The 27,224-nt window shown below is 45.1% G+C and overlaps 1 protein-coding gene and 1 pseudogene across 2 annotated transcripts in view; one reads left to right on the forward strand and one right to left on the reverse strand.

The window, feature by feature from the left end:
• The window catches only part of ADAMTS17 (ADAM metallopeptidase with thrombospondin type 1 motif 17), a 957,220-nt gene that overhangs the window by 204,642 nt on the left and 725,354 nt on the right, over positions 1-27,224 (reverse strand). The window contains exons 15-17 of one of the 2 annotated variants that reach the window (XM_085644532.1): positions 19,820-19,940; positions 15,549-15,623; positions 8,402-8,482 (exon numbers count right to left, since the gene is read on the reverse strand). In XM_085644532.1, coding sequence (XP_085500658.1) covers positions 8,402-8,482; positions 15,549-15,623; positions 19,820-19,940 — 277 coding nt within the window. The remainder of the gene's footprint in view (positions 1-8,401; positions 8,483-15,548; positions 15,624-19,819; positions 19,941-27,224) is intronic. The other variant, XM_085644533.1, reaches the window with a different exon arrangement.
• Positions 22,312-22,430, forward strand: LOC146860626 (5S ribosomal RNA; annotated as a pseudogene).

Genomic DNA, 27,224 nt, shown 5'->3' on the forward strand with positions numbered 1-27,224 from the left:
CGAAGCAGTAAGGAAGGAGGCAGAAAAAAGAGACTCTGTAGCAGATGGGTGTCGTTCTCTTTTACTTTCCTCTATGCTGCTATTGTATCTAAGAGGAAGCATAACTTGTCTTAACAGCTAAGAGGAGGTTGTACAGAAGGAACATGAGGCCCTTCAAAGGGTTTTACGTTCTACGAAGATGATGACCTGAGCCGGATATGAGTAGAGTACACGTATAGGAATGTGGATATAACTTTCCAGAATACATTGATTAACTTGATCCACCCTAACAAATATGAAAAGTCACCGATGTGACTTAGAACCTAACAGAATGTACATGTATCTGATTGAATGACATCTTGCATGACATGTTACCTACAAATGTTATGGGGCCTTTCCTGCTGCCATAATTGGCAAAGTTATCTGAAGGCCTAATTACAATTTAAATCAAACCTTATGGCAGTCCAGGCTCCAAGAAAAAGTTCTCACAGTCTTAGAGGAAGGTCACTAGAACAAGACAAGAAGACACATTTCCTCTTGGTTCATAATAAAATCAAAAAAGAACCCTGGGTGCAGAGGGAGGATGGATCTGGAAATCTACTTCGTTATCATCAAATGCATTAGAAGAAGATTCATTAGAAGAGACCACCAGCAGGTCATTTACTATTCAAGAAAATGTGATGGCTGCAAGGACGTGACCTTTCAAGACAAGTGCTTCAAGTCACGGGTAGTCCTAGGTTTGAAAGGCTCAAGAGGCAAGTACTGCTTTTAGTTTTGACTCATTGCACTTAGGGTAAACCCAGCTTTCATGTGCAAAAGGAGCACTCTACAGAGAAAATACTTTTTGTAGCAGGAGAATCGCAAACTTGAGTTGCTGTATCTAGATCATTATGATGTGGGGTGGCCAGCTGACACGGGATTACAGAAATCAGAAGTGAAGGGGAGGGACAGGTAATTGACAGCACACTGAACAACTGGGTAGAGCCATCTGACCTTTCAGGTATGTGAGACCGAAGAGTGGGGATTGTTTGGGTGCAATCAGCCGTAGTGATCATTGAAAACCACATGTTTGGAGGACCTAGAGGAAGCTGAACAATGTCTCTCCTTCAAGAAGCAAGGGTAAGGTAGGCTCAGGTGGGTGGTTATGATTGAGGATAATTGACTGAGACTGCTGGGTTCTGATTGGTGAGCTTTGCAGAAGGGATGAAGCCTGAGTAGAGTAGACTTTTCCAGATGGACCTGGTTCTGATAGGAGACAGAAGCAGGGGCCTGTGAGTGCTTCTGGTGGGGTAGCCCTGCAGTGCATGTGCATTGAAAAGGTGGCATAAGTGACGGGGTCAGTCATCGACCTTAGGGAAGATCCGTAGATGTAGTGGGGCCCCCTCCTAAAGAAGTACCAGACTTTTAGAGATCCATTGGGCAGACAGCTTGGCTCTAGGCCTGGGCAATCCACATGTGGACACACTCCCTGAGGCTGTCTGTGTCATCAAACCATCCTTTCCATTTAGGGAGGATGCACTAGAAAGCTGTGGGAACATTGTTAGCTTTGAGTCAGATTTTATTCCCAAATTTTTCAACACTGCCACCGTGCCAGGCTACGTTTCGAGCTCCTTGGGCCAGATGTCAGTGAGCCATCAGGACACGGGCAGGCATATCCTCTCCAGTTTGGTGGGGTTCATCTTTAAATAGCTGCTCCTATTCCGATGATAGAGTGAAGACTGGCACAAAGATACTGCGGTAGCGTAACAAAACTTGACCCCCCACTTCCATGCAGAGTACATGGAGTCGGCCTCCACTCCCTGGCCCACCACCTACCGCCCCACTCCCCCCCGGAGCTCTGGGCCCCTGCACCACAGGGGCTCTGGGGCTTATGTTACACCACTGAGCTAGTGTTGAATACAGTGTTCTTGGGGGAAAATGGGCATGTCTTGATCAAGAGCTGGGTGTAATGGTGATATCTTCACAAAGAAGATTTATATTCTGGGCAGTGGAATATGTCAGCGGCCACCTTCGCAGAGCCTCTCTAATAATATAGCACGGTGGGCGGGTTTGAAGACTGCCAACAGAACCAACAGGCTCAGAGCCCTGATACTGCTGCCTTTCACCTATATAAAACTCTAAATAAATAAATAAAGAAATAAATGTCTCCTATCGTCCAGATCTCAAGTCGCCCCAGGCTCGACATTTTGTTCAGGATAGACTCCTGCTTACGCTTCGGTACAATGCTGGCTCCTCTAACCATGGTCTTGTTATGCAATGCTGGTGTGTCTGTCCAACAATCTAGGCGGGATGGCAGGTTGCAAATGAACCTTAAATTAGACAAATCTTGTGGTTTTGCCTGTGTATTTTTCGGCAGAGAGAGAACTATTGCTCTCTTGAAAGCCTCGGGGACAGTCCCAGGACTGACCAAGGAAGGGACTGTCAATCTTTACATGGACATCCACAGAACCGGTGGGACAGCATCCGCCGGCGCCCGCTGGCTGGGCAGACGCAGAAGGCGGATTCTGAAGCGGTGCTCTAGTGGAACACCAGTGTATCTGAATCTAATGCAGCAAAACATTCCAGCAATACCACTGGTTCAATCTCGCTTAACTTGAGAGTTTAAGAATTTGGCATTAACTAAACATTTTTTAACTGAATGTCTTGGTATATTTCAAAACATTTGAGGAAAAAAAAATCACATCCGATTGCACAGACTGGGAGCGGCTGTTCCAGAGTTGCATATTAGGCTGAAGAACACGTGCACCGACAGATCTGGCCTGAGGAATATGACACTTTTCAGTGTCAGGGCAGGTGGGGTTTGTTGCAGCCTTCCTGCAAGCAGGGCAGGCGAGTCGGTGGTTTCACATGTTCTTCTTACGAGGAGAATAGGACCCTGTGCGGCAGGGAGAGCTCTCTTTTCCGTTTTACCTTTCTCCCCTCCTGCACCAAGCATTCAAATCACTGTCAGTCAGTTTCTAATTAGAATACCTGTGCTCACGACTCCTAGGGGCATCAACAAATCGCACAAACTTCCCCATAAACTGTACCTGAGGTCTTTTTACACCCTCTGCCCCTTTCTACGTGAACGGAAAACCATCCCACCCCAACTCTGATCTGAAACAGCATGAAGCGCAACAGGGATTCATAACTTTGTAAATGATATTATTATTTCCACGTGCGACGCCTTCGGCCGGCATCCGGACTGCGCCCTCCAGCGCCCTTGGCACATGAAGAGGGCAGAGACTCTTCCTGGCCGGGGCTCACTTCCAGGGAGCGGCAGCCAACGCCGGGGCGGAATCGGAGATAGAGCCAAAAAACTGAAATGGCAGATGCTGTCCAAAGAAGCCACCTGCGAGGCACGCGCTGCGTCGACTGCACTATTCGGGCGCCTGGCAACTGGTGTACAATACACTGAGGGGGCAAGACCTGTAAGGGACAAAGGGCCTGATGTACCATAGGCTGGTACTCATTCTGAGTCTATGGAGAAATGTGTTTATACACCAGAGCCTAGGTAGCTTTGTACTGATAGAGGAAGAGACTTTGATGGTTCGGTTCAGAGGGTCCACTTAATGTGAAGGAGGATCCTCAAGTAACTAATCTATGCCTCCCTCGTTAGTAATGAGAAAGTATCATCATAAAAGCAACGAAGAAAAGGGATTACTATAGAGGAATAAAATAGCACGGACTGGCAAAACACGAGGCAAGCCTTTTCTAGATACATCAGTGAATGAGAATGTGCAATATTGTAAAGCAGGGCGAGCAGGAGATGCGAAAAGGGTAGCCTTGTAAAAGATGAATTTTGAGAAGCAGTTGAGAGTTAAATGTAAACTAGACATTGTAGGAAGGTGGAATCTGACTGCATGGTTACTCCCACTTTTTTCCTGGTGTTTTGCTGATTTTCAACTAAGTCTGACTGTGATCCTGCTAACCAGTTTATCTGCTTTCTCCCTAAATTGATTGCATTGCACTTTAGGTACACTCCAGATTGGATTCTGGGGTACCCTTATCAGTCCCTAGTATGTGGTATACTATGTACCCAGGGCATAGGTACCCCAGAGGACTCCCAGGGGCTGCAGCATGTATTGTGCCACCCCTGAGAGACCATTCAAACTGACACCACAGGTCTGCTGCTGCAGCCTGTGTAAGGTGGTGCATGCACCCCTTACATAGATATAGGTTCACCATATCTATTCTAAATCACTGCACATATAAATCTATCAGTCACCCTATGGCAGGCCTTATCAATCCTGAAGGCAGGGTGTTGGGCTTTATGTGAGATGGTGCACCTGCATGAGCAGAGCCCCTCTGCAGCCTTCGGAACCTATTTTACAGGGTTGTGTGTGATGCAGCCAACCATATATATTTAAGTGCATTATAACCTCACGGTAAATGCTAACTTTAAAACGGCTGCTTAGAAACATGTCATGTTTGGTGTCAACCACCTTGGAATCATACCTCCCCGCCAGTAACTGGCAGGGGAGGTATGATTCCACCCTTCTAGAGGGACATATGTGACACACCGGGCTACCCGGTACCAGCTTTCTCGACCTGGGCATCCCAAAATGGATGCTGCCAGCGACAGACACGAGTCTGTCCTCCTGCTGCTGAGCCAAGCTCGAGCAGGAGAAGGCTTGACAATAGGTTTCCTGTCACAGGGAGGTGTGACCACCTCCCAGGCAGGATTTAGTGTATTGGGGCTGGGTGGATGCACTCTGAGAGTGCTTTGAAGTCTGCACTGGGGGCAAATTTGGTGTTCCTGTGCACAGTCCAGCTCAAACCGGTTGCAGGAGCCATTTTCTCCTCCTCTGGTGCGAAACTGGACAAAGGACATGGGTGTAGCCACCCCTCTGTCCTGACCCTCCGATAGGTAGGTCCCCAGAGTTTGTCCCACCCCTTCCTTGGGTATACAGTAGGAACCCCTGACTACAGGACTTTAGATTTTACCTGGACTAAACTCTGCTACAGAAACCATGTACTTTGACGATCTACACTACGCTGGATGACTGAAGAATCTCCCTTGGAGTAAAGGAGTTACTCCCCTGCAGCAGTAGGCACCTAAACGCATCTGACCGGTTTGCATCTCCCGAGCTCCTGAGGACTCCGAAGATTTCTGCAACACAGGAGGTGGGTTCCCGAGGCCTCTGAGGTCGATCTGCTCTCACAGCAAATCTGAGACCATATCCCTCGAAGGGACTGTGCAACTCGAACTCCTGTGCACCATGTACTTTTGCAGCAGCATATGCTTTTCGGCAATCCCTCAGACTGTGCTTTAGGCTACTTGTAGTCCTGACCCTGAGCAGTATTTCCACCAAAGATTTCGGGCCTACACTCCACGAGTGTTCCGTGGGCTGGTATTTCGTGATTCAGCTCGAGGTCCCTTCGCGATCCCTGGTCCATTGGCCTGTGGGTCCCTGTGAAGGTAACTTTGACTTTCCGTGGGCTTTCCTGGTTGCTCCAGATGTGCCCTGACTCTCAATAGCTTGGAGCATCCCCAGGACCTTGCTGGTCCTCACCAAAGCTTATTTCCTCAGCCCGTGTGGGTGGCAGTTGCCAAGGCTTGTTGGTGTTCAATCCAGACACTGACCGCCCAGCACTCGTCATCCTTCGTGGGACAGCTAACCTCTGGACTTTGGTCGTCGTCGACGTCTCCTGGTCCCCGTGGCTGCAGAGTCAAGCATTGCATCTTCTCACCTGAAGCACCCGACATCAGTGGGAATTCGTCTATCGTGCCCCTGGTCACTGTGAAGTGACCCAGACTCTGTCCCCTCTGCTTTCAGGTTCTTCTCAACTCGAATCCAGGCTTGGATTCCATCGGACACTTTTCATCCTTCCGGCAGCAGCACTTTTCCGCATCATGCCATTGAAAACGACGAAGGTTCCCAACATCACTAAACCCCTATGCACCCGGCTCCTCTGGGATAGGTAACACAGTTATCTCGGTACTTTCAAGGGTGTTGGCCTTAGAACCTTCTAGGGTTTGAAAGGGTTTGCTTAAAGTGCTCTCCAAAGTGTCCTTAATCTTTAAAATTCCAACTGCGACTTTCCCATATGATTGTACGGAGCTCGCGCCTGTGTTCACACACTGCACCCGTCCTCCGTGGGTCCCCTGTGTCACTAATTTGGGTGGTTCCTTGGGGTCAAAGCAATTCTACGTGCTCAAGGCACTGTGTCTAGTCAAGTCGTGGTTGTTCTACCACTTTCCTAGTATATGGTTTGGTCTCCCCCTGGAGCCCACTGTGTATTGTGCGATTTACTGTCCTAGTGATTTAATATTGTGTACTTTATTCTCCAGCAGTCATTTTACTTGCACAATCTGTTGGTTAGACCTCTTTGCAATATGGGGTCAGATACGGAGGCCACTGTAGGGGAAGAAAAAATGCACTGGCAAAACCACTATATCTTATGCTAATATGCAAGGGCATGTAATCACAGGCATTCATAAATTATGTTTACTTGCGTTGCATTCACAAATGCTGTTTATCATATTGAAACCTGCCCTAGGGGCTTTGCCAATGCTGGGGTAAAAGTTGAAAGAAATGATTGCTTTCTTCATAGGATGTATATAATAATACAAAATTGAACGTGACAAACAGTGTGATGCTTCAATGTACTTCTCAGATGTAAAAAAGTAGCTCATGCATTTCAATGGAAGCACTTACTGAAAGGTGGAATGAGACACCAAATAGCCAATAGCATGAGGTGAGAGGGTGATGCTCTTTTACGTGAAGCCAAAGCCCACTTTAGTTGGTAACAATACATCTTCCAGACAGCTACGCTGCCAAGCCAGTCCTAATGAGTGGCTGCTCAGGTGAGAGCTACATATATGGTGCATGATTAATACACAGTGTCCCTTTTCCTACACCCTATCTGTGTTAAGTCCCTCACTTTTTTCATTTTCATGTGCTCGCCGTCTTAACTTCTCTCACTCCCTCATCTAGTCTTCCACTCTCTCCAGTGTCTTCTAGCACTACGACTGCCCAGAAGTAACATGTTGGTACTATATAAAATATTTTGGTTTTAGCCTCTGAGAAACCATAGGAGTAGTGTGCAGACCAGCCTATACGACAATCAGAAAATATCACAAGCTGGTGGTGCCCGTGAAAGGCCAGTAGAGCATGGGCAGAATCCATTGCACGTCAGATCTGTCAAGCGAGGGACTCTGCCACAGCATGAAGGGCCTTTCCTTGACTCCTGTTAATGGCAAAATATCAAGTCAATCAAAACGCCACTCTTTTTCGGCGCCCTCTACATAAATATATAGGTGTAGGTCAGGGTCGAGCTGGAAACAAAAGCAGCTCTGTGACAAATGTTTAAAACAGCCCAAGACTGTAGGAGGCCAGTGGTAGATTCTTCCCATGGGGGCTTTCATGGTTGGGTCGTATCAACCCATCCTACTCTGAAAGTAGCCCCCTAGCCTGAATGTAACCGAGCACATGCCAGAGGGCAGAGTAGCTTCATGGACGTCATTTAGGGGTCACCAGGGGTCGCAGCTGCGACCCCTGGCTTGGCCCTTGTAACCAGTGGCCTCAGAGGTGGCAAAATCAGTACCTGGAACACAGGAGCAGCTCACCCCGGTGGACGTTTTGGAGCTCCCTTTTCATGGTTTTCTGTCAAACTTTTATTACACAAATAGTGATTAATATTATTCACTATTAGTTTAATAAACAATTGAGTATAATTAGCTGGAATATGACCCTATCTGACAGCTAAGGCAAGAAAAAAATGCTTTTAAATGTATGTTGTATCTATGCTTGTTGGTGAGTGTGTTTATCTGAGAGTGTGCAAATGTGTGTGCATGTTTAAGCATGTGTGTGTGTGACTCAAAGTAAAGGTCAGTGGTGTGTGATGTCACTTCCGCTACCCCTGGCATTTTGGTGAATTGACGCCCATTGCTCGTCTTGCCCTGGCTGTATTAGAAGTCGCCTAATTTACCACCGATATTTCAGCATATGACGCCACAAGAAACGTATGCAAACCAAGAATCTGTGAACCAACTCCTTCTCCGTTGTTGCACCTTAGATTTCATTTATCGACTGATATTTTTAAGCACCGCATTAGCTCATCAGCCCCACTCTCCCCCACTTTACAAAAACAAACAAAAACGGCTATTTCTTACATCCCCGAGGACTAAACCCAGATGTATTTTCATAATATAGAATTCAGATAATAACGTCCTCGCTTGGCTACAAAATGGCGATTTAACACGTTCCAGGCCCCGTCTGATAGCAACCTCATAGAAAAGAACCTCTGGCAAAAGGCGGCAAGTGAATTATAAAGTGTCCAGAGAAGGATAAGGTTTCCATTCTTAGCACGACATGCCCCGGCCTCTGGTTATTAAAGGAAAGGGTAACAGATACCAGCTCATATTTTAATCTAGAAAAAACATAAAAACATGGTTATATATTTTTTTTTTGATTATTAGTTTCATTTTCTTTTTTACCCAGAAAGCTGTGCGCCGGTTTGTCCTCAACCACCCGAATCCGTCTGGCTCCAGCGGGGATCACCGTGGCTTCGATGTAACCTGTGGGAAAAAATGTCCAGGCAGATAACATTTAAAAGAAATTTAAAAAAAAAAGCTTACTGAACAGTTGGCAGTCACGTGACAACCAACTTATTTCGGAATCTATGTCGATCCTAGCTTATTCCAGATTTAGGATAATATATCCATGTACGAGCAAGCGTCATATAGCTTTGTAGGCCATAGGTCCACTTACTGCGAGGTACTTGTGGAAACAGAGGCGCTACTCCATAAAATACCTCTTAGGAACAGAAACCAGTATGCCGTTCAGTGCACCAATAAACATACACACATAAATTACAGAATAATGTTTCCTACTAGAGGTTGTTCTCACTTAAAATATATTCCCCAGAATTAAAATTTAACCTTTTGAGACAAAGTTGCTTTGGAGTAGTGGTCTTCAAACCTTTTAATGCTATGCTCATTTGTGTAAAAAAAAACAATCAATTAGGATCCGTGCAGAATGGTAAGCATATTATTTCACCGTTATTCTACAAAATTGCAGTGATGCTGGGTTATCCCTTTTAAATATGAAGTCGAATACATGATTGCCAACATGCTAAGGTAGCCTGGTCTCCCTAAAGTATAACCGCATCCACAGAGTAATCCTTTATCAAAAATGGAGAGGTGGGAGGGATTTAAGGGGATGGGTTTGAGGGTTATTTGGAGTCCCTGTCCCTTTGGCACCTACTCCCAACCTGGGCATGAGTCACAGAGGATGCAGGGATGGCTTATTAGAGAGTGGCTCACTGCCACCGTTTTTTCACTAAAAACACAGCACTATTTTCAGTATGATGATCCTCTTGGCCAGTGCCTGCATACCTCCCTCACCTGTGGCAATTCAGCCCGCTTTTTTAGATTCGGTCCACCCAACACACTTCCAAAAAGTGTGTCTGGCATACACCAAAAGACTAGAACGCCCAACTCACACCGACAATACAAACCTCGGAGCATTCCTGGCCCATCATTGAGCAGCTCAATTTGGTGCACAGATCTCACTCTGACACCTCTGACTACTGACGCCTCAGTGGACCTAAAGTCAAAAGCATCAGACAGCTCAGTGTTCATGCATTTACTGCAAACATCTGGGTGCAACCTGCAGGACACAGGTTTGAAACAGGCAAAAGGGCCCACTTCGTCCATTAGAGGTGCAAAGATCAAATGCAAATGTTACACTTGGTCTTAACAAAGACACAAAACTACAGGTCTATACTATAGCAGCAACATCTGTATAAACTCAATAATATTTCTTTTGTTTACTTAAATGGTGCCTCTGTTTCGTGTTGACAGTACACCTTCACCAGCAATTTCAATTCTTCGTCACACAATGGAACAGGTATATGACGGGACCAGGCATCAGGAGCTGCTGCCCACTCTGCCCAGTACAGGCACCTTAACCCTGCCACAGGTCAACGAGCTTATGAAGGGCGGAAGTGCGGCTCAGTGCTCATCAGCCTCGTTTTCACCAGGATCTCCCCCTCGATGCCACCAATCAGGTACCGTTGCGATGGGGTGCATGTATGATCAGCTATTGGCTAAGGATTGACCTTACACCTTTTGTGTGCTTTTGCAACTGGTCTACAAGGGCAAATGGTCTGTTCAAGTTATTCTGAGAAGGGTTTTAAAGAAGTAGAATTACAGGGTGACATGGCAGCTTGTCTTCTGCACACCAGCCCTGAGGGCCAGGCTCCCAGGCATGCTACAGTCGGTATAAGGAGCAGCATCACACACAGGCATATGTATGGAGGACCACAGGAGGCCAACGGGGTTCCACATACCATAGTCAGAAAGGGTGGCGACCTGGAGGGAGTGAACGAGTTACTTCACAGTTCAACACAGAATTACATTTTTTTTTAGAATTTAGTTAATAACTAGTGACAAAATAAAACAAAACTGGAGTTAATGGACGAAGGAACACCAGATAAAAGCCACGTTGCCCCTAGGCTGTGAATGGTAGAGTCTGTTCAACGTACACTAATATTTATTAGGAAAGAGTTCTCAGCGGCATCTAGAACATCCTTTTGAACCAATGCTAACCTTCAGCAGCGGTCTTCCCTGTACTGCCACAGTTCCAGTCCCAAGAGAAAGTAAATACAATAGGACCTTCCTTGGCTCTGCCAATAACAACCTCCAAAGTCCCAGCCTTGAGCAACTATATCCCTTCAATAGCCCACGTTTACTGGCAGGTTACAGATATTGTATTCCCTTCTGTCAATTAAAGGCCAATTAATGGGAACTGTCACAAGAACCAGAGTAGCCACGCCACAACATGGCCTATGGCCTGTGGCCAGTCAGGAAGCCCTTCTTTTACAACAGTGCCCTTGCCTAAAAGTAATGATGTCATGAGTACCTTAAATGACAGATTCAGTTCCCCACATACATCTAGATATCTTGTTACTCTGTCCTTGCCATCAGGTGTCAGCTGGGCCTGCCAGAGGGATCCCGGGAGCAGACTCATTCACAGCCACGGGGCACGCGCTTCCCAAAGAAAGACCACATCCACCAATCTCCATTGAAAAGCCATGTGAAGAGTCGAAAGCCGTCATCTCCTTTTGTGGAACATACGCTTTTCAAGCCCTTCTGCACTCATGCTAAGCGCTCCCATATCAGAGATGTGGTGTATCTGCACATCTGCACAGTGCATCTCGAGGCACAGCTGGGCGAGTGTCTAGAAGCGAAAGATTGCCTTCACATAAACTCTCCCATGGCCACAGAGCACGCCAGGAGTCAGTCAAGCCACTGGACCCCCTGGAACCAGGCAGCTACAGGAGAATGTGAGAAATAATGTGAGACATAAATCACTTTCAACAGTAGAACTACCCAATACAAACGTGCATGTATCCAGTCAACCCTCTCTTGCTTTCAGTGGAGGCTCTGCTTCAGAATTTTAAAATGTGTCAGTGATTGCAAACTATACCAGAAGAAATTACATGTGGGAGCTCAGTTGTAGCAGCTAGTGCAGCGCTGCTTCTCAAGTATTGTACTGTGGTGTCCTGTAGATTTATACAACACTTACCACCACTGTCCAATGTTTGTGATGCCAAGACACTGGCGCGACCCATCAGGAGTAGTAAACTGGAAGAACGTCAGACTTCTCAAAGGAGGTGTGTTAATGTCCACGTGTAAACAAAGCATGCCAGGGAACTGGAGTGATCCCAACATCTCAGTTGGTTGGCGTTAACGTTTTAGAGTGAAAAAGAGGCGTGCTCAGGTGTAAGCAAGATGTGTGGATGTTTTGGCATCACGAACATGCATCAGTGTTCTTTCATTACCAAAAAGTATCATTGTTTTAGAGAAACATGGCGAGTCAAGGCTCATGTCAAAACAAAATATGCCAGCTATCTGGCATAAGCATGAGGTGCCATTTTCCAGGAAATAAAACCAAAATGTCCCAATATTGTTGTGTAAAGAAGCTGTGTACTTTTTTTAATGGAGCCACCCTTGTGCGGCAATGGTCTGATATAAAAAAGTTGTAAACATGTATTAACAATATGGGCCAGCGCTTTCGGGTAAAGGAAATGGGTCAATGATTTGATGTTATTAATGCATGTTGCCATTCTGATGTGTGCTAGCCTAGTTCAGTCGATTTTTCAATCCAAAAGAAGTTTGACACTGTTCTCTCCTTACTATACGCCATGGTTCTGATGTAAACAAAGTCTGAGGTAAAGGTCTTCCCAATATTATGTCATATCCAAGAAGTGCAAACTTTTAGGGGTTAGGAAAGTGTTTCAGAATGAATAAACACAAGTGAATTGATGTTTTAGTGTACACAAGGTGTGGCAATGTTCCTGCATTAACAATCTGTGCCAACTGTTTCATGCTTATGCAGGTGTGGCTACATCCTAGTCAAAACAAAGTATACATTACTGGCTTCTACTGTAACAACGTACATACGTGCAAACCGTGCTCTAGCAGTATGTATACACATGGTGTGTCAATGTTTTCTGGCATAAACCTGGTGTTGGAATGTTCTTATATAAGTGCAACAAGGTGTGTCAATACCCTGAAGTAAGTAAAGTGTCACATTGTTTTCTAGTATTAAATAAGTGTACCAATACTTAGGTGCAAACAGGTTATGTTAAAGTTTCAAGGAATACAATGTGTGACAAGTATCAGATTTAACAATACAGTGTCAAAAAAGGCACTTGATTGTGTGGACTGCCAATTCCTCCAGGTGGTCTGTTTGAAAGCTGGCCTGGGCCTCTGTATAACCCCCTATTTGTTGGCTAGCTACAAAACCGCAACCTCATGTATCAGAGTCAATGGAGCTTATTCACCCCCCATAGGAGCACCAGACAGGGTTGCCTTCTGTCTCTGTTAATTTTTGCCCTTACGATGGAGCCACTGGTCCAACATCTTGAAACTAACCTTAAGATTAAAGGGCTCGAGGTGGACGGACAAACCTACAAATTAGCATTGTTTGTTGACGGTGTGTTATATTTTCTTACGCGTTCAGACACATTTCTTCCAACACTGCTAGATGAACTAAAATTTTTGAGGAGGTGTTTGGCTTCGCATCAACTACACAAGTCTACGGATCTAGGGGTGGCAGACCCTCCTCGAGGGATTTGAACCCTGCTCTCCTCTCCTCTGGGCTAGCCTGGGAGGCTACCTCCCTACGTTACTTGGGGGTTTCCATGACTAATTTGATTCTCACAATATATGATTGCAATGTGCCTCCAGTGCTGGAAGCTCTATTAATAGACCTCTACCACTGGGGTAGGCCTAGGGACGATATGGCTGGGCCTCATCAACGCCATGAAAATGATATACCTCCCCTGCCTGCTCTACTTGACTCACACCTTGCCTCTGTGGACCCCCTGCACCACCGTCGCATACACCCAAAAACAGCTATTGCAATTTGTGTTGCATAACTCCACTCCCAGAATACAGCGAGGGACACTATACAAGAGAACGGCCGACGGTAGGTTGGGCTTCCCCAATATTGAACACTATATTGCCGTATCACAGCTGCAGTCTGCTCTCGACTGGCACCGCATCCCCCACACCAAGCCTTGGGTATTGCTGGAATAAGAGGGCTCAGTTATCCCCCTGCAGCACATCCTGTGGCTGAGACCCTGAGATCGCTTCCCACCCCACACACCCCATTGTATGCTACTGCAACTCTCTCGCTACTGGGATAAAATTAACCACTGCGAGGCAGACACCACATACCCTTCCCCCTCTCTCCCATTAGACACAACCCAAAGATCATGTCTGGCCAGCTGGGTGGTCGCTTCGCATATTGGGGGGGTGGAGTGCCTCCTCTTTTGGGAGAATTGTACCAGGACGGGGTTGCATTAGACAGGCAGTCCTGTATTCAGCGCTTTTACCAGACTACTAAGGACAAGTTCCATCTCACTGAGCTCCTTCATTGGGTGAACACACCGCTAGTGAAGGCCAAGGGTAGCAGAGCCAAAACGCCCTTAGAACAGTTGTACTCCCATGGGTCCCCTAGGAGGGGCATCACTCGCCTATATGCAGCATTTGATAGCCTTTCCCAGCCCCTGCGATACTCCTACCAGTCGCAATGGGAGCAGGATTTAGGGATTTCTTTCACTGATGAGACTTAGCAGCGGCTCTGGTTGCTGGCGGTCAAGGCCTATATTTGTCTCTAGAATAAAGCTAATGCCTATAAGATCATTACGAGCTGGTATTTCACTCTGGCTCGGACTTCATGCTATGGCAGGGACACCAAACCTTTGCTGGAGGGGATGTGGATCAAGAGGCACTGGGAGAGGCGAGGAAAGACTCTGTTTATTCCCACACCACCCCAAGGGGCAAGCTGCTCACCTTTTTCCTTCTGGAGGCGAGACTAACCATAGCAAACACCTGGAAGGACCATCGTCCACCAGGCCTTTCAATATGGTGGACCAAGGTTTGGCATATCTTCTCTATGGAGCGTTTGACTGCTATAGTCACAGACACAATGTAAAAGTTTGTACAAACCTGTCTGCCCTTTAAAACCTACGTTAACAGGGACTGGGTGGAAGCGCACCCGTCCACCAATATGGTGGAATAATTACAGCGAGCCAACCTGGGAGGTCTCTGTTCATTAGACAGTGGGTCTGAGGAGGGCGGAGATGAGGCTTTGGGAAGCACCTCCACTTTTGGGACTTTGGGTGTTCAGGACCTGCCAGCCTGATGTCCTCTGGTTGTACTTTGATACTTCTGCTATTGATTATGGTATGTTGCACCGATCACCAATGGGATGATTTGTGAAAATTCTCCATACATCCTTGCATTGCTTTAACTGTAGTAGAATGTGTTGTGATCACATTGTCATTTCCCTCCCCACTCCCTTTCTGTTTTCAAAAACATTTCAATAAAGAGATGTGTAAAAAAAATGCAGTGTCAATGGTGCGATTTAAACACGAGATGTTGATGTTTCACGGTAAAGTTTCTCTTCCATTTAAAATTGTTAGCATTATTAATTGGTGGTACCCCCACTTTAAATGTTTTGCTATCACTGTGTCAGTAAATGAATCGTTTATTATAGATCATTTAAACTTTCAGATCAACGGGAATGCAAGTTGACAGGGATGAGACTGATACCTCGGAACTGGTGATGCTGGAAATCCTGTTACCCCAGTGTCCCACCTCTTCTACTCGGCTTAAGGTCTGACAGCTCCGAAGTAGATAGTTAAGACTCCTATACTGCTTCTGATTTGCCACCAGATCCTCCTGTAAACCAGCCAGATGTCTAAGACTGGTTATGGAAAACTGGGCTCCAATTCACGGTTTTTCCATATAACCAACATCTGCAAGATTGTATTTCACCCTAAGGATCTCTAATGCTCCTCTGGCCTATCATCATTGACTATCTGCAGATGAGTAGAACATTTCAACCCCCAAGTGCTCTGAAGCGGCGGCGTTTATGTAGCACTTTACGAAACCCTGAACATTAAAATAAGAATAAATACACTTCTCCATTTCAATAGGCTTTCGAGAAAACAATGGCTTTTCATTTGAAGGAGTTAACACAAAATCCAAACAGAAGCCCAATGAAAACCAAGCACCATTACAAAGACCATCCCTGCAAGCATCACACCGCATTGTGGCATCTTACACGAGAAACACTTAGGAATCGCCTTTGTCTTGGACATCACACAGGTGGAAACCTTCTTACAGTGGCTACCGATGACTGAGGAACAAAGGGGATGTCACATGATTAGTGCTCTGTTGCACTATGTCATGATTGTGCAATCACAAGGTCATTTCTTAAAACAAGCGTCATGAAAACAGAACAAATGGAAGCACTGTGAAATATAAAACTGGTGCAGGTTCAAGGCCATCCCCTCTGGATAATACCATAGATCAGGGCTGTCCAACAGCGGTACCGTTCATGTCAGAATTTCAAGATAGAAAAAAACACAGGAGTATAACCCATAAACCAAACTGAGATCTGGGTAAGTACAGTTTAAATGCAACAATATCTCAGCAGGATTTATTGAGACTGTTTAAATTTGTATGTGCAAGACATTACGATAAACGAACACAAGAAAAGAGGCTTCAAATATTTCAATCAATGCGCCCGTAGGCGTCATATATTTTAAGAAGATCAGAAAATACACAAAACAGTTGTTACAGCACTGTTGGGTATAAATAGCAAGGCAACCCTAAAGAAAAGTGTACAAAGTGCTCGTGACAGAGGAGTGATGGCGCAAGTGACAACGTGAGAAAACACCACAGCATGCGGCGCAAGAGAACATACAATATATATACACGATTAAAAAGGTTCACACATAGATTAATTCAGATATACAATTGGTCATTTTCGTTGTGTTAAAGAACCAAAAGTCAGGGTGCGCCTAAGGCGTTTGAGCTGGTGGGCAGGGGTCGACGGCGTTTCGATCCTATTTAATTAGGATCATCTTCAGGACCTGGGTCGCCTATTCGAGGAGTGCTGATGCGCGTTGAATAAATCACTGGCGCAGAGGCGGGAGCAATGAAAACGTGAGAGTGACCGCTGAGTGGTCGAATTTCAATTTGGGCTGGACGTCAGGGATAAATCAGCCAGTGGGTATCGCTGAAAGATGAGAAACGGGGGAAGGTGAGGACAGTTGCAGGGATACCACCCTGATCGATATGGTAAGGTTCAGGACGATGCCTGTTTCCAGGGTCAAAGAATCAGAGGCTGGAATTAATCCAAAATTCAAGGAGCGCGAGGATGCCACAGTCGTGTGCAGTCCACGGTCAATGCCCTGATAGCCACTTAAAAAGGACTTATTCTGAAACTATTTCAAGGGTTTGGACCCTCCTGGACCAAGAGGGAGCACTTCTGTACAACCCTGTATCAATGGTTTTTAAGGTGGCTGTTTGCTAGTCAATAGAATACAGTTTGTCATCGGTAATGTTTGATTATCTCCAGGGTTTTCTTCTTCATCCTGCCTTCAACCGTCTTGACACACGCAAAGGAACCCTTTTTGACATGAAAGGCAGATATATTCGATCAACTGGTAGCTCCTATGAGGTCACTTCTAGAAACATGTCAGTGCAAGAAGAGTTACATGCCCTGAGGGAAAGGGCACACTCAAAAATAAGGGAAAGACCAATGCATGTTCAATTGTAGAGTGGAAGTCTCTCTTGTACAAGGAGAAAACGTAATTTCTTTAAAACTTACAAATAATAAGGTCTCATACAACACTGCGAAGAGACTAGCAATAACATGTGGCTGGAAATGGAAAAAGAACCTCTAAGAGTAGATCTTATTGCTTTATAGTTTATAAACATGACTAACTAACAAACATTAGTTAGCGTGCTGGCCTGCATAAAAAAATCAACAATGTACTTACAGTATTAAAACAAAGAAAAGCTGTGTGTTTTCTATATCACCTTAACTGCGTGGCAGCAACTTAAACCAGCTGGAGGAAGAAGCTGTCAAAGAACTCATGGCTGGTGCTGCTGTTCAGGTGCCATCAGGCACAAGGAGTCCGGGCTAGTAAGTTGGCCATTAAAACCCAACGCTCAGGAATAAGCCAACTCTGTCCCAGTATTTTCAGACTGAACATTACTGAAACTAGGGGAACCCCAAATTGGACGAGAATTTTTTAGATAATGATAACATTTTATTTTTTTATATCAGGATATGCAGAAAACGACTGGAGGATGGGCATGTATTTGTCCTCTACACTCGGCCTCCTGGAGATCTTGTGACTCCCAGCCCTTTCATGCCGATCCCACGGCTGCTCCTTTCCATGAATACAAAACATCAGGCGTGACAAGTACTATCAGATCAAAAACAGAATTACGGCATTTGAGACAACACAACCCAGGCATAAAGGAACCAATGCAGAACCTCCTTCCAACACCCCCCCAATAGCTTCTAATTAACGGATCTTTAATGTTTAAACCCCTTGATGTAAATGGTGAGGTGCGTGCTATTGGCCTCGCGATCTTCTCTTCTCGCTGCATCTTCTTTGGGTTGGGATGCAGAACAAGCAGCAGGATGCAAGTGACTAATGACTAACCTCATGGAAGCGGTAGTTTCCGCGGCCACCCCAAGTAAAATCAGGCCCTTAAAGGACCTCACATAGCATATCTATTCATGGTCAACAAAGAAACGGGGAGTAATTCCTTACCGTGTCCACCCACTCTGTCAGAAACAGGGTCCTATCCCCTCAGAAGGTAAGGATTAGGATGGAAGAGTCTTTGGAGGCTGAAAAGCCCCTCTTGTACCATTTCTTGTATGCCCGATTCCAACAATGTGGTGGATTGTGGCGAATAAGGCCAATGAGTAGATTCTTAGGAACAGGTTCTGTTTTACTTGTGCCTAGAGACATGCTTGTATAATGAACTTTAATCTCATTGCAGCAAAGTTTGCTAATTAGTCAGCATATACAACCAAAATTGAGTCAGCGTATGCGCTACACTACTAAACCTTAATGACTAGTGAGACACATTTGGTAATTCACAACTCCTTTTACAAATTTTGGAACGTCCCTGCCAGCTGAAGGAAGCGGTGCATCTGGCCGCAAACCCACCAAAGTATACAACCACTCGCTTGTGTGACAAAATCAAGATGTAGGAGAAGCCTCTCTTTAAATACTCCATTGTAAATTGCCATGTTCTTCCCATATACCTAGATCTCAGTGATGGGGTGGCACGAGATATGAAAGGCCATCATATTCGCACCCCCGGGTGCTGTCGCGGCAGATAGAGGAAACCATAACGTAATACTCGTCAGTGTCTACAGCTGGAAGCCACAATACTTGCAATAGCATCCAGCTGTGGCAACCAAAAGCAAACTGCTGCACAGCTTGAGCATGGAGCCTGCTGTGTTTCAGAGGCTGAAACCACATTCAGGAGCTTGGGAATCAGTTCTCCAGTTCAACACATTCCCTGCTTCTGCCAAATAGACAAGGAAGAGAATTGAACCGCGCTAAGATGGAAACAGAGGTATGTGTTTCTTCCCGCGCCCTTAAATCCCATAAAAGCCCAGTTTGGAAAACATATTTCAGAAGGGCCAATTTCAGCCATCCCACAATGCATCTGTGCAGGCGGTAAAACTATCAGAACTTAGAATCTGCTCTTTCATAATCTTAATATTGCGATCTACATTAAGAAGGATGGAAACGAAACATCTGGGGCAACTGCATCTATTTCAGAGACGGATGAGACTACTACATCCAGTAAAAAGAGATGTGGGATAGCTGCATGTATTTCAAAAAGTAACCAATGAATTGAGAGAGAAGTAGGACAACTGCATCCACGGCAGAGAATTGGGGGTCAAGTTTGGCCATTTAAAAAAAAAAAGTGAGACAATCATGTTAATTTTAAAGTAATTTGGGATACATATACATATTTCATGACAAAATAGACTAACTTTGTACACTTAGAGAAAAGTTAGGTAAGCATTTATTTCATCAAGATATGCAGGTATTTTTTTTATGGAAAATTAGGAGGAAATTTCAGAGTCAAGCAGATTGGCATCCGATCTGGAAGACTCCCTCAAGACCAAGGTGACTAAGGATTGCCTACTTTTCGAAATGGGGACATTGTTACTAGAGCGCTGAAAATAATACCGTTTTAGAGGGACAGACCAACAGACATGATATAAAACAAGAAAAATTAAAGAACGGCTCATTTACACATTTTCCTCTTCTGAAGCCATCTTTATGTCAGTGCTTTGTAGAGCTACCCCATACAAAACAAGCCCTTTCCTTAAACACAATATTAAGAAACGTCAATAAAGCAAAGCTACAAATAGAGAAAGGACACATCTTGGACTGAAGAGCTGCACACTGGCTGCAAGTCATGACCTCGTTCAGAAGTCACAGCAGAGTGCCCCTCACCAGAAACACTCAGAAGTTACAGAGATCTGGAGAAGCTTCTACTCACCCATGCCCTTGGTGTGGTTGAAGTCTCCCTTGACCACCTTGCAGGTTTTGCCGTCTCCATTACAGATCCCACAGCGGTCCTCCCTGGCAGCTGAGCCAATAATGCCATCACATCCAATTTTCTAATGGACACAATCAGAAGGGATTCTTTATCAGTTCATTTGCATGTCTTAAATGCTGACTCAGATGATGTCAACCATGTTACATGCATGGGTATCAGGGAAGGAAAGCAAAGCTACAGTTCCCTTTCCCGAGACACCATTATCCAACTCACTACACTGCAGTATATAGTAGAGGTGTGCTACCAATATAGTGAGGTTTTAATAGCGACCTGAACATAGATCTGCTCCATAACACTGACTTTCAATATATCGTCAGAAAATCTACCCAATGAGCTGAAATATTTGTAAACAATATTTAAGGTACAATATTTATGGCAGACATTATTTTTTATGCACAATATCCTGAACTACAACCATTCTGGTGTCCAGCATGTTGCTCAACACACGCAGTTTCAGGGATATCGAGGAACTATGCAAAAGGAAGACAAAGTTACTTCACTAGAAATACACAGTTTGTAAAGAGGAGAACTGAGTTTAACTCAGGTGTCCATGTTGCTCAATCAACAAAAAGACCACTAAAATGTATCTCTTCCATATTTAAGAATTTACCATTACACATAAGGATAGATTTTGCAAGGTTATTTCTAATTCATAAGCATATGGGATGGGCGACTGTTTCCCGACTGGTGGAGCCCGGAGTGGGATCACATGCATCCTTTGCCCGGTCCCTTGCAGAGGATGCATGTTCCGATCACCTGGGCGGACGAAGGACGTTTCTCAGCTAAAAGGGTCCAAGGCCATCCTTGCAGGGACTTGGCCTCTCGGGGCAGGATGCATCTTGGAAGGCCTTGCAGCCAGTGCTAACTGCCCACAGAACATGATGGCCTGCGCAAAGCCCACTATTTCACAGAGCAATACGAACCCACCTTCGGCCTGTGCAACAAGTACCAAAGATGGCAAAGTCATTAAAAAATTGCCTATACAGTATCAGCAAAATTCCATCTGCCACATGGGAAAGATGACTAGTGCTGCATCTGATTTACAAATTCAGTTCACCCCCAGAATTCTGCTACACCAGGTGACCCTTTATACAGGTAACTACCATAAACCATGCCCTCAAATGGAGTTCAAAGGAAACCTCTGGCAAATCAATTCTCGGAAAAGAATGGCGAAGTGGGATCACTGTGCCTGAACTAGTCTGGTAATGCGACTTAAAAAGGTTCTTTCTACACTTAAGCGTTCTTGCAAAAAACACACATATCAAAGACCTATCTTCTCTTCTGCAAAGTTTTACAGAGGGGTGCGCCTCCTTGGAATATATTGCGGTGCAGTATCTTACTTACTGAGGGGAGCGTCATTTTTCCATGTGTTAACTATTTGTATATTTTATGAAATGCAGCTTAAAATGTTAATTTATATACACCCACTCCCTCCTCAACTAACGACCTGTTTTATGGACAGACTCCAGCCTTTCACAGAGGGGCTGTTCGCTCCTTAAATTTGCGCTTTGAGGATTATTTTTCTTGATCTCTGTTGGTCATACTCATCAGCTAAACTCATCACAGCTGTTCCCAGATCAGCCAGCCTTCGCTGGATTAACAAGTCCCTCCCCCTGGAGCGCGCTTGTGCAGAGCAGGGAAACATCATGAGGTCTACTTTACCACTGGCTGGCCTAAACCTTCTAAATAACCCTGTTTCCAAAAGAAATAATGCTGACTGTTGCAGATTTTAAGTCACCCGTCTGTTAACAGTTAATTAAAAGTGATCATGCATGGGACCAACACGACCCCTTTTATGTGACAAGTATTTATATCCCAAAGGCCTCCTGTACAATGGTGTCCTCGAATATTTTTATTTTGTTAAAATATATAACAACTAAAACACAAGAACAATTAACTTCCTCCTTCGTCTTCCTCGTCACAGTCAACCAGGAGCACTCCGTGTTCCAGGCACAGCATTCACCCATGTAAAAAAAGTCCACACCCAATATGGTGGCCTAACAAGAAGTACCTGTCAGGGTGAGGCAACAGCAGAACACATCCTGTTTTTTTCTCTGTGTTTTGGCTGGAACACCCATTATCGTCTGCTTCGGTGATAAGTATATTTTCCTTTTTCTTTGTGGGGTCTGCTATAGCGTCTCCAACAAATTATTTTTATTCACTTCCTTGCTGCCGCCGCTCCCACTGGGGTGGCGGTTTGCTTGTGGAGTTATCTCCTCACCTCCGCTCCTGCGCCGAGCGATTGGGAGTGGCAGGGTGCTAGCTGTTCTCTACCCTGTTTTGCTCCGCCACTCCTGCGCTGAGCGACTAGGGAGCGGCGGTGGTGGGTTTTGGCGCTTGTACCTCTCCAACGCTTTAGCGGCCAGGAGCAGCAGACTTTATTTCTTCATTTCCTGTACGGGCGCCTGAGTCTCCCTGAGCTACGCCTACCTGGCAATGGCCATTACACCCTGAAAGCATCCGATCTCGTCTGATCTCAGAAGTTAAGCTGGGTCGGGCTTGGTTAGTACCTGAATGGGGGACCGCCTGGTAACACCAGGTGCTATAGGCAAGTGCATTTCCCGGTGGCTCCTATCTCCCCCACGGGGCGGGTACCCGGGAATATTGCCTGCCGCCTAACACATAAAGGTTCTAAAGAAAGCCAGTTCATATCCAAGGCCTGGCTGAAACATGTTGATCACACAGGATGTAGGAGACCATAGATAACTCCTTAACACACCCATTGCCTTGTTTTTAATACTGTCAAGGGCCCACTAATAAAATATCCACAGTAAGAAATGGGACCCAAGGACAATTTTTAATTCACACTCACATGCTATCACTGCACACTCACTCACCACTGAACCAGCTCTGCTGTAAACAGGCGTTGAAGCACACCCGGGGCACACTCTGTGTCACCGGGTGGAGCCCGATGATGAAGCATGCCACCAACTAGGTTGGTGGGTGAGGGCTTTCATAAGAAATAGTATTTCTTCCTTCTGAAAAACACACTATTCTTATGCTTGTTCAGGCTAGTTTCTTTTGATTATGCACATCAGATCTTCCCAGTCTGTGCAGCAGAGCCCGAGAGTAATATGTTGTGGGCATGATCTTAAGTTAAACCGGGCTTGGATTATTATTTCTCATGCCTCAGTCCAATCATCGTCATCAATGTCACCCAAGTCATCAGTCCAGCCTCAGGCACCCAATACATCCAGGAAATTGTTTAGTATCTTGCGATAGATAATGTAAATCCCACTTATCAGTTATAGGTTCAGTTAGAAAACGGTTCTCTAGTGCCAAAGCATCTGGCAGGTCCTCGCTCTCAAGGACATGTGCTCGCAATGTATGTCCTAATCGGAGATGACGATAGTGTTGAGACTCAGCCATTTCGTACTCCTGCCATAGATCATCAAACTTTATCAGGGACCGCTGTCTCCATGCATTCCCCAAGTGGTCTATACCCAAAAGGGACCAGCGAGAGAAGCCTGCCAGGATGCCCATCTCATGAAGCAGGTTGCTATGCCACAGGGAGTTCAGAACCATGAGTCGGTCCTTCCAACCCAGTCTGCCCAAGGCCTCTCTCCAAATATGGACCATCATTCCCATGTGCGGTGGCAGTCACTTCCCCAATCTTCTCTGATAGAGGATTGCTTTGTGTCCACCCTTGCACATTGCATCTCTGTCAACCTGGTAGACCGCTTCCTGTCTAATAGAGAAGACCCACTTCTGGGTCTTCTCTAATAGACCAACAGAACGCCCTAACATCTGGTATCGCTAACCCCCCATCATTACTCCTTTCTGACATTTGCCCAAGGCAATACGTGGGGCACCGCCGTCCCATAAAAGTAGGCGAAGCTCTTGATCTGATGCATGCTATTTTTGCACACAGCACTCCAGTTCAATTACGTGCAAGTGTTTTTAGACTATTGCTTCTGTACCGCAATACATTTGACTAAGAATTCTTTTTTAACCTACGCTGATTTCTCTTAGCATGTCTTTCATATTAGATCTGTATGTCTTAAGATTGCAATGATTTTAATTAATCTGCAAAATAAAAAAATACTTAATTACGTGCAAGTGAGATGCTCTGAGAACTGATAAAGTGTATTTCTAAAAAATGTGATTCTGTAAATAAATACAGTTTTTACACATTCTTTCTTAAACCCCTGAAGCATCACAAACCTTACTTACCTTGATTACTACCCTTCTGTTGCCCACCTTTTTACACTTATGCATAATCTATAATTGCATGAATTAGGCATTCTTGGCATATAACACACATATGCTATTTATTACCATTGTTGACGGGAGGGAAGGAGCATCATGGCGCACTCGAGGCATCGTCTCCTGTGAGTAAGGGTCCTTCCCCACAACCAACAGCAGTAATAAATAGCATAATACACTCTCCACATCTGCGTGTGTGTGCTTGCACAAGTGTGAGTAATTGCGCATGTGGGAGCGAGTTATGGTTTGGGCTCAAACACGTAAAATCACTGAAATTCGTCAGTTCTTGTTGGTAAGCCACACAACAAATGCCATAACTAAGTAACCCACCAAATGGTTGTTTTGAGCATTGTGAGCTCCGTTGGTTATGGATTCAGCTGTGTTTGCTGCGAACCATAATAGACCGTTTCAGTGGGATTACACATTTGAGCCAGAACCATAACTCAGTTTTTAATGGTATTTTTTTCAATGAATTTAAAATTTCTTTTCATAGTACACTTTCTTCACTTTCTTCCCCACCTCACTATGCACGGGTCCGATATGCATTCAACCAGGGTTGGATGCCTAGAGGGCTGGCGACAGTTTGCTTTTTATTAACTGTTGGTCTGTCTCTCTGCTTCACACCTTGCTTTATTTTTTTTCTAATCTTAGAGATCAAATATGATTCATAATTTTCCACAAAATGTCAGTTGAATCACTTAAAATGCTTGCTAGTGTGATCACATTTTGACTGGCGAACAATGTGCATTTTTCAATGTTTTTCCTGGTGTGGTACTTGAGTTTACCATGCCTTTGGGTCCCCGTTCAGCACTGTCTTGGGGTTGGACACCTCTACTGGCGACCCTCTCATTGCAGTAGACATTTTCTTTTCTGCAGCAAGAAAATCAGGGTCTGGAATCGATTTGCGATTTTCACAATGGCGAACAAAATATTCTAGTCATTCACTAGCCATTGAAATTTGTTAAAAAAAAAACGTGTTCAACAGGAGTCGCAAATTACTGAACTGAGACTGTAAGCAGTACAGATACACAACTGTTACGCCTTTCAAGCCAACCTGGCACATTTTTTAAATGACTCTGTCAAAAACTCCTTAACAGATTGTCAAAACCCCTTTCAGAGGGCCACGGGGCATACAGGGTTTTCTGTGCCCAACTGTTGGGGTTGAGTACTTTTATTCCAGAAGTCCTGGGGCCCGGCCTACTATGGATCCTGAGCAACTGGCTCAAGTACCCCTTCTGTACTTGATTGACTCTCAGTGGTAGATGTGAACGAGCAGTCGAAGGCTCCCTCGGATGGGGGGAGGTAGAGGTGAGGTGTTGATACAGATTAGTGAACATGGCTCATAACACAGCAGCAGCAATAAATCAATTTCCAGCCTAATACTTACTGTTATAAGCAAAAGAAGTATTTTATTTTAACTACTCTTTCAAAGGTTACAGCATTCCCAGGCAACAACATATTTCCCCCTAGAGGTCAGGGCTCTAGTGATTCATTGGCAAATGCCTGTCCCACTGGTTCTCACAATGTGATCGGGTTATTCCCCATTTACTGGTGGCCACATTCAGGAAATGCTCACTAGCAGGCTTTATCTCAAGCATACAGTCTAAAGTGTCCTAGCGCTACAGCGTTTTTGGCAGCGAGCCCCCCATGGGCCTCCCAAAATGGTACCCGGGGTCCTCCATGTAATGTGTCATTACAGACACACTTGCACTCAGTGTACGCAGAAAGCGCACACAGTGTCCAGCATTGTTACCTCCATGTATTGTGCCACCACAGGCACACACACACTAAACATGCGCTGCTCAGTAATGTAGCCTTTCTGTTTTTTGCTACTTGCAGCACATATACACCCATCTGACACACATTCACCAAGTGCACGCTGCACAACACTTCACCCTTCATGTTTTGTACTCCTTGCAGGTACACATACAACCAGTAAATGCACACACTACATAGCACTACATCTTTCATGTACTGCACTCCTTGCAGTTCCACATATATCGAGTACATGGTTCAGCATGCATGCACTGCACAGCACTGCTCTATACCTGTAATGTACCCTTCGCAGGCACATATACATCCAGTGCCCAGGCACCACTCCTGCACAGCACTTCACATCTAACTGATGTACACCAAGGTGAGATGAAACACACAGCAGAGGAACTTTAACAAGTGAGTAAGCCTGTAGGCCTCACTCTAGTGACACAGGTTCAAAAGCACCTGTTCTGTCCTAGTGATAACTACAGGGTTTGCTGCCAGTACCGCCCTCGTGCTGCTTATAACCTGGTGAAGCCAGTAACCTTCCACTACTATGAGGGTAGTGTTTTAGGTGCCCCTTCTGGTCCAACAAGACCGCAATCCATGAGACAGACCTATTTCATGATGCAAACTCATGATCCGGGTTTGCCTATGACAACAAAACTCAGCATTAGGGATCTAGATAACAGTATAGTTGGGCACTCAGGGTAGGGGTGCACGTCCACTACCATGTAGAGAACTTTTCCGTCCCAACACAGATTCTCACCCAGCCAACAAAAGCAAGTAAAGTGGTACTTTTGGGCCACGTTTGGTGTAAATTAGTTCAGTGGTTTTCAGTGTAGGCCTAAGCAAAAGTTCCTGTGGGAGCTGAAATGGGAAAATACAACATTTTTGCCCCCCATAACATAAAAAGTGCACCAGAACCCTAAATACACAGTTTACGTGCGCGTTTATGTTTATACCAATAGGTAGTAATAGTTAGGACTTCGTTTCCATAGGAAAAATGTTTTTTGTTTTGCTAATAAGTTTGGCCCTGTTTCACGAATCTTCCTGAAATTTTCAAAACTAGTTTGCCACTCACTTCAGCTGCTGTTTGGAAAGTTTTAGGGTGATTCATCAAAGGGGCACAGAGAATAAGGTGGGGTCCCAAAACACATTTTCCCCATGCAGTTTCCCTTAGGGATTTTGAACAAGACTGCAGTCTGAACCGTTAAACGGAATTTCACCAAATTTAGCAGAAAGCTAGATCTTGGCCCAAAAAGATTTATTTTCTAAATTCAGTGTAATTCTGTTCAGTAGTTTTGGAGTTATTAAAGAAAAAAGATTTATGTATATCTAGAGATGCGTAGCATCTGTGGATTTGACAGATCTCATGATGAGA

Source organism: Triturus cristatus, chromosome 3_1, assembly GCF_964204655.1.
Source record: "Triturus cristatus chromosome 3_1, aTriCri1.1, whole genome shotgun sequence".
NCBI lineage: Eukaryota > Metazoa > Chordata > Amphibia > Caudata > Salamandridae > Triturus > Triturus cristatus.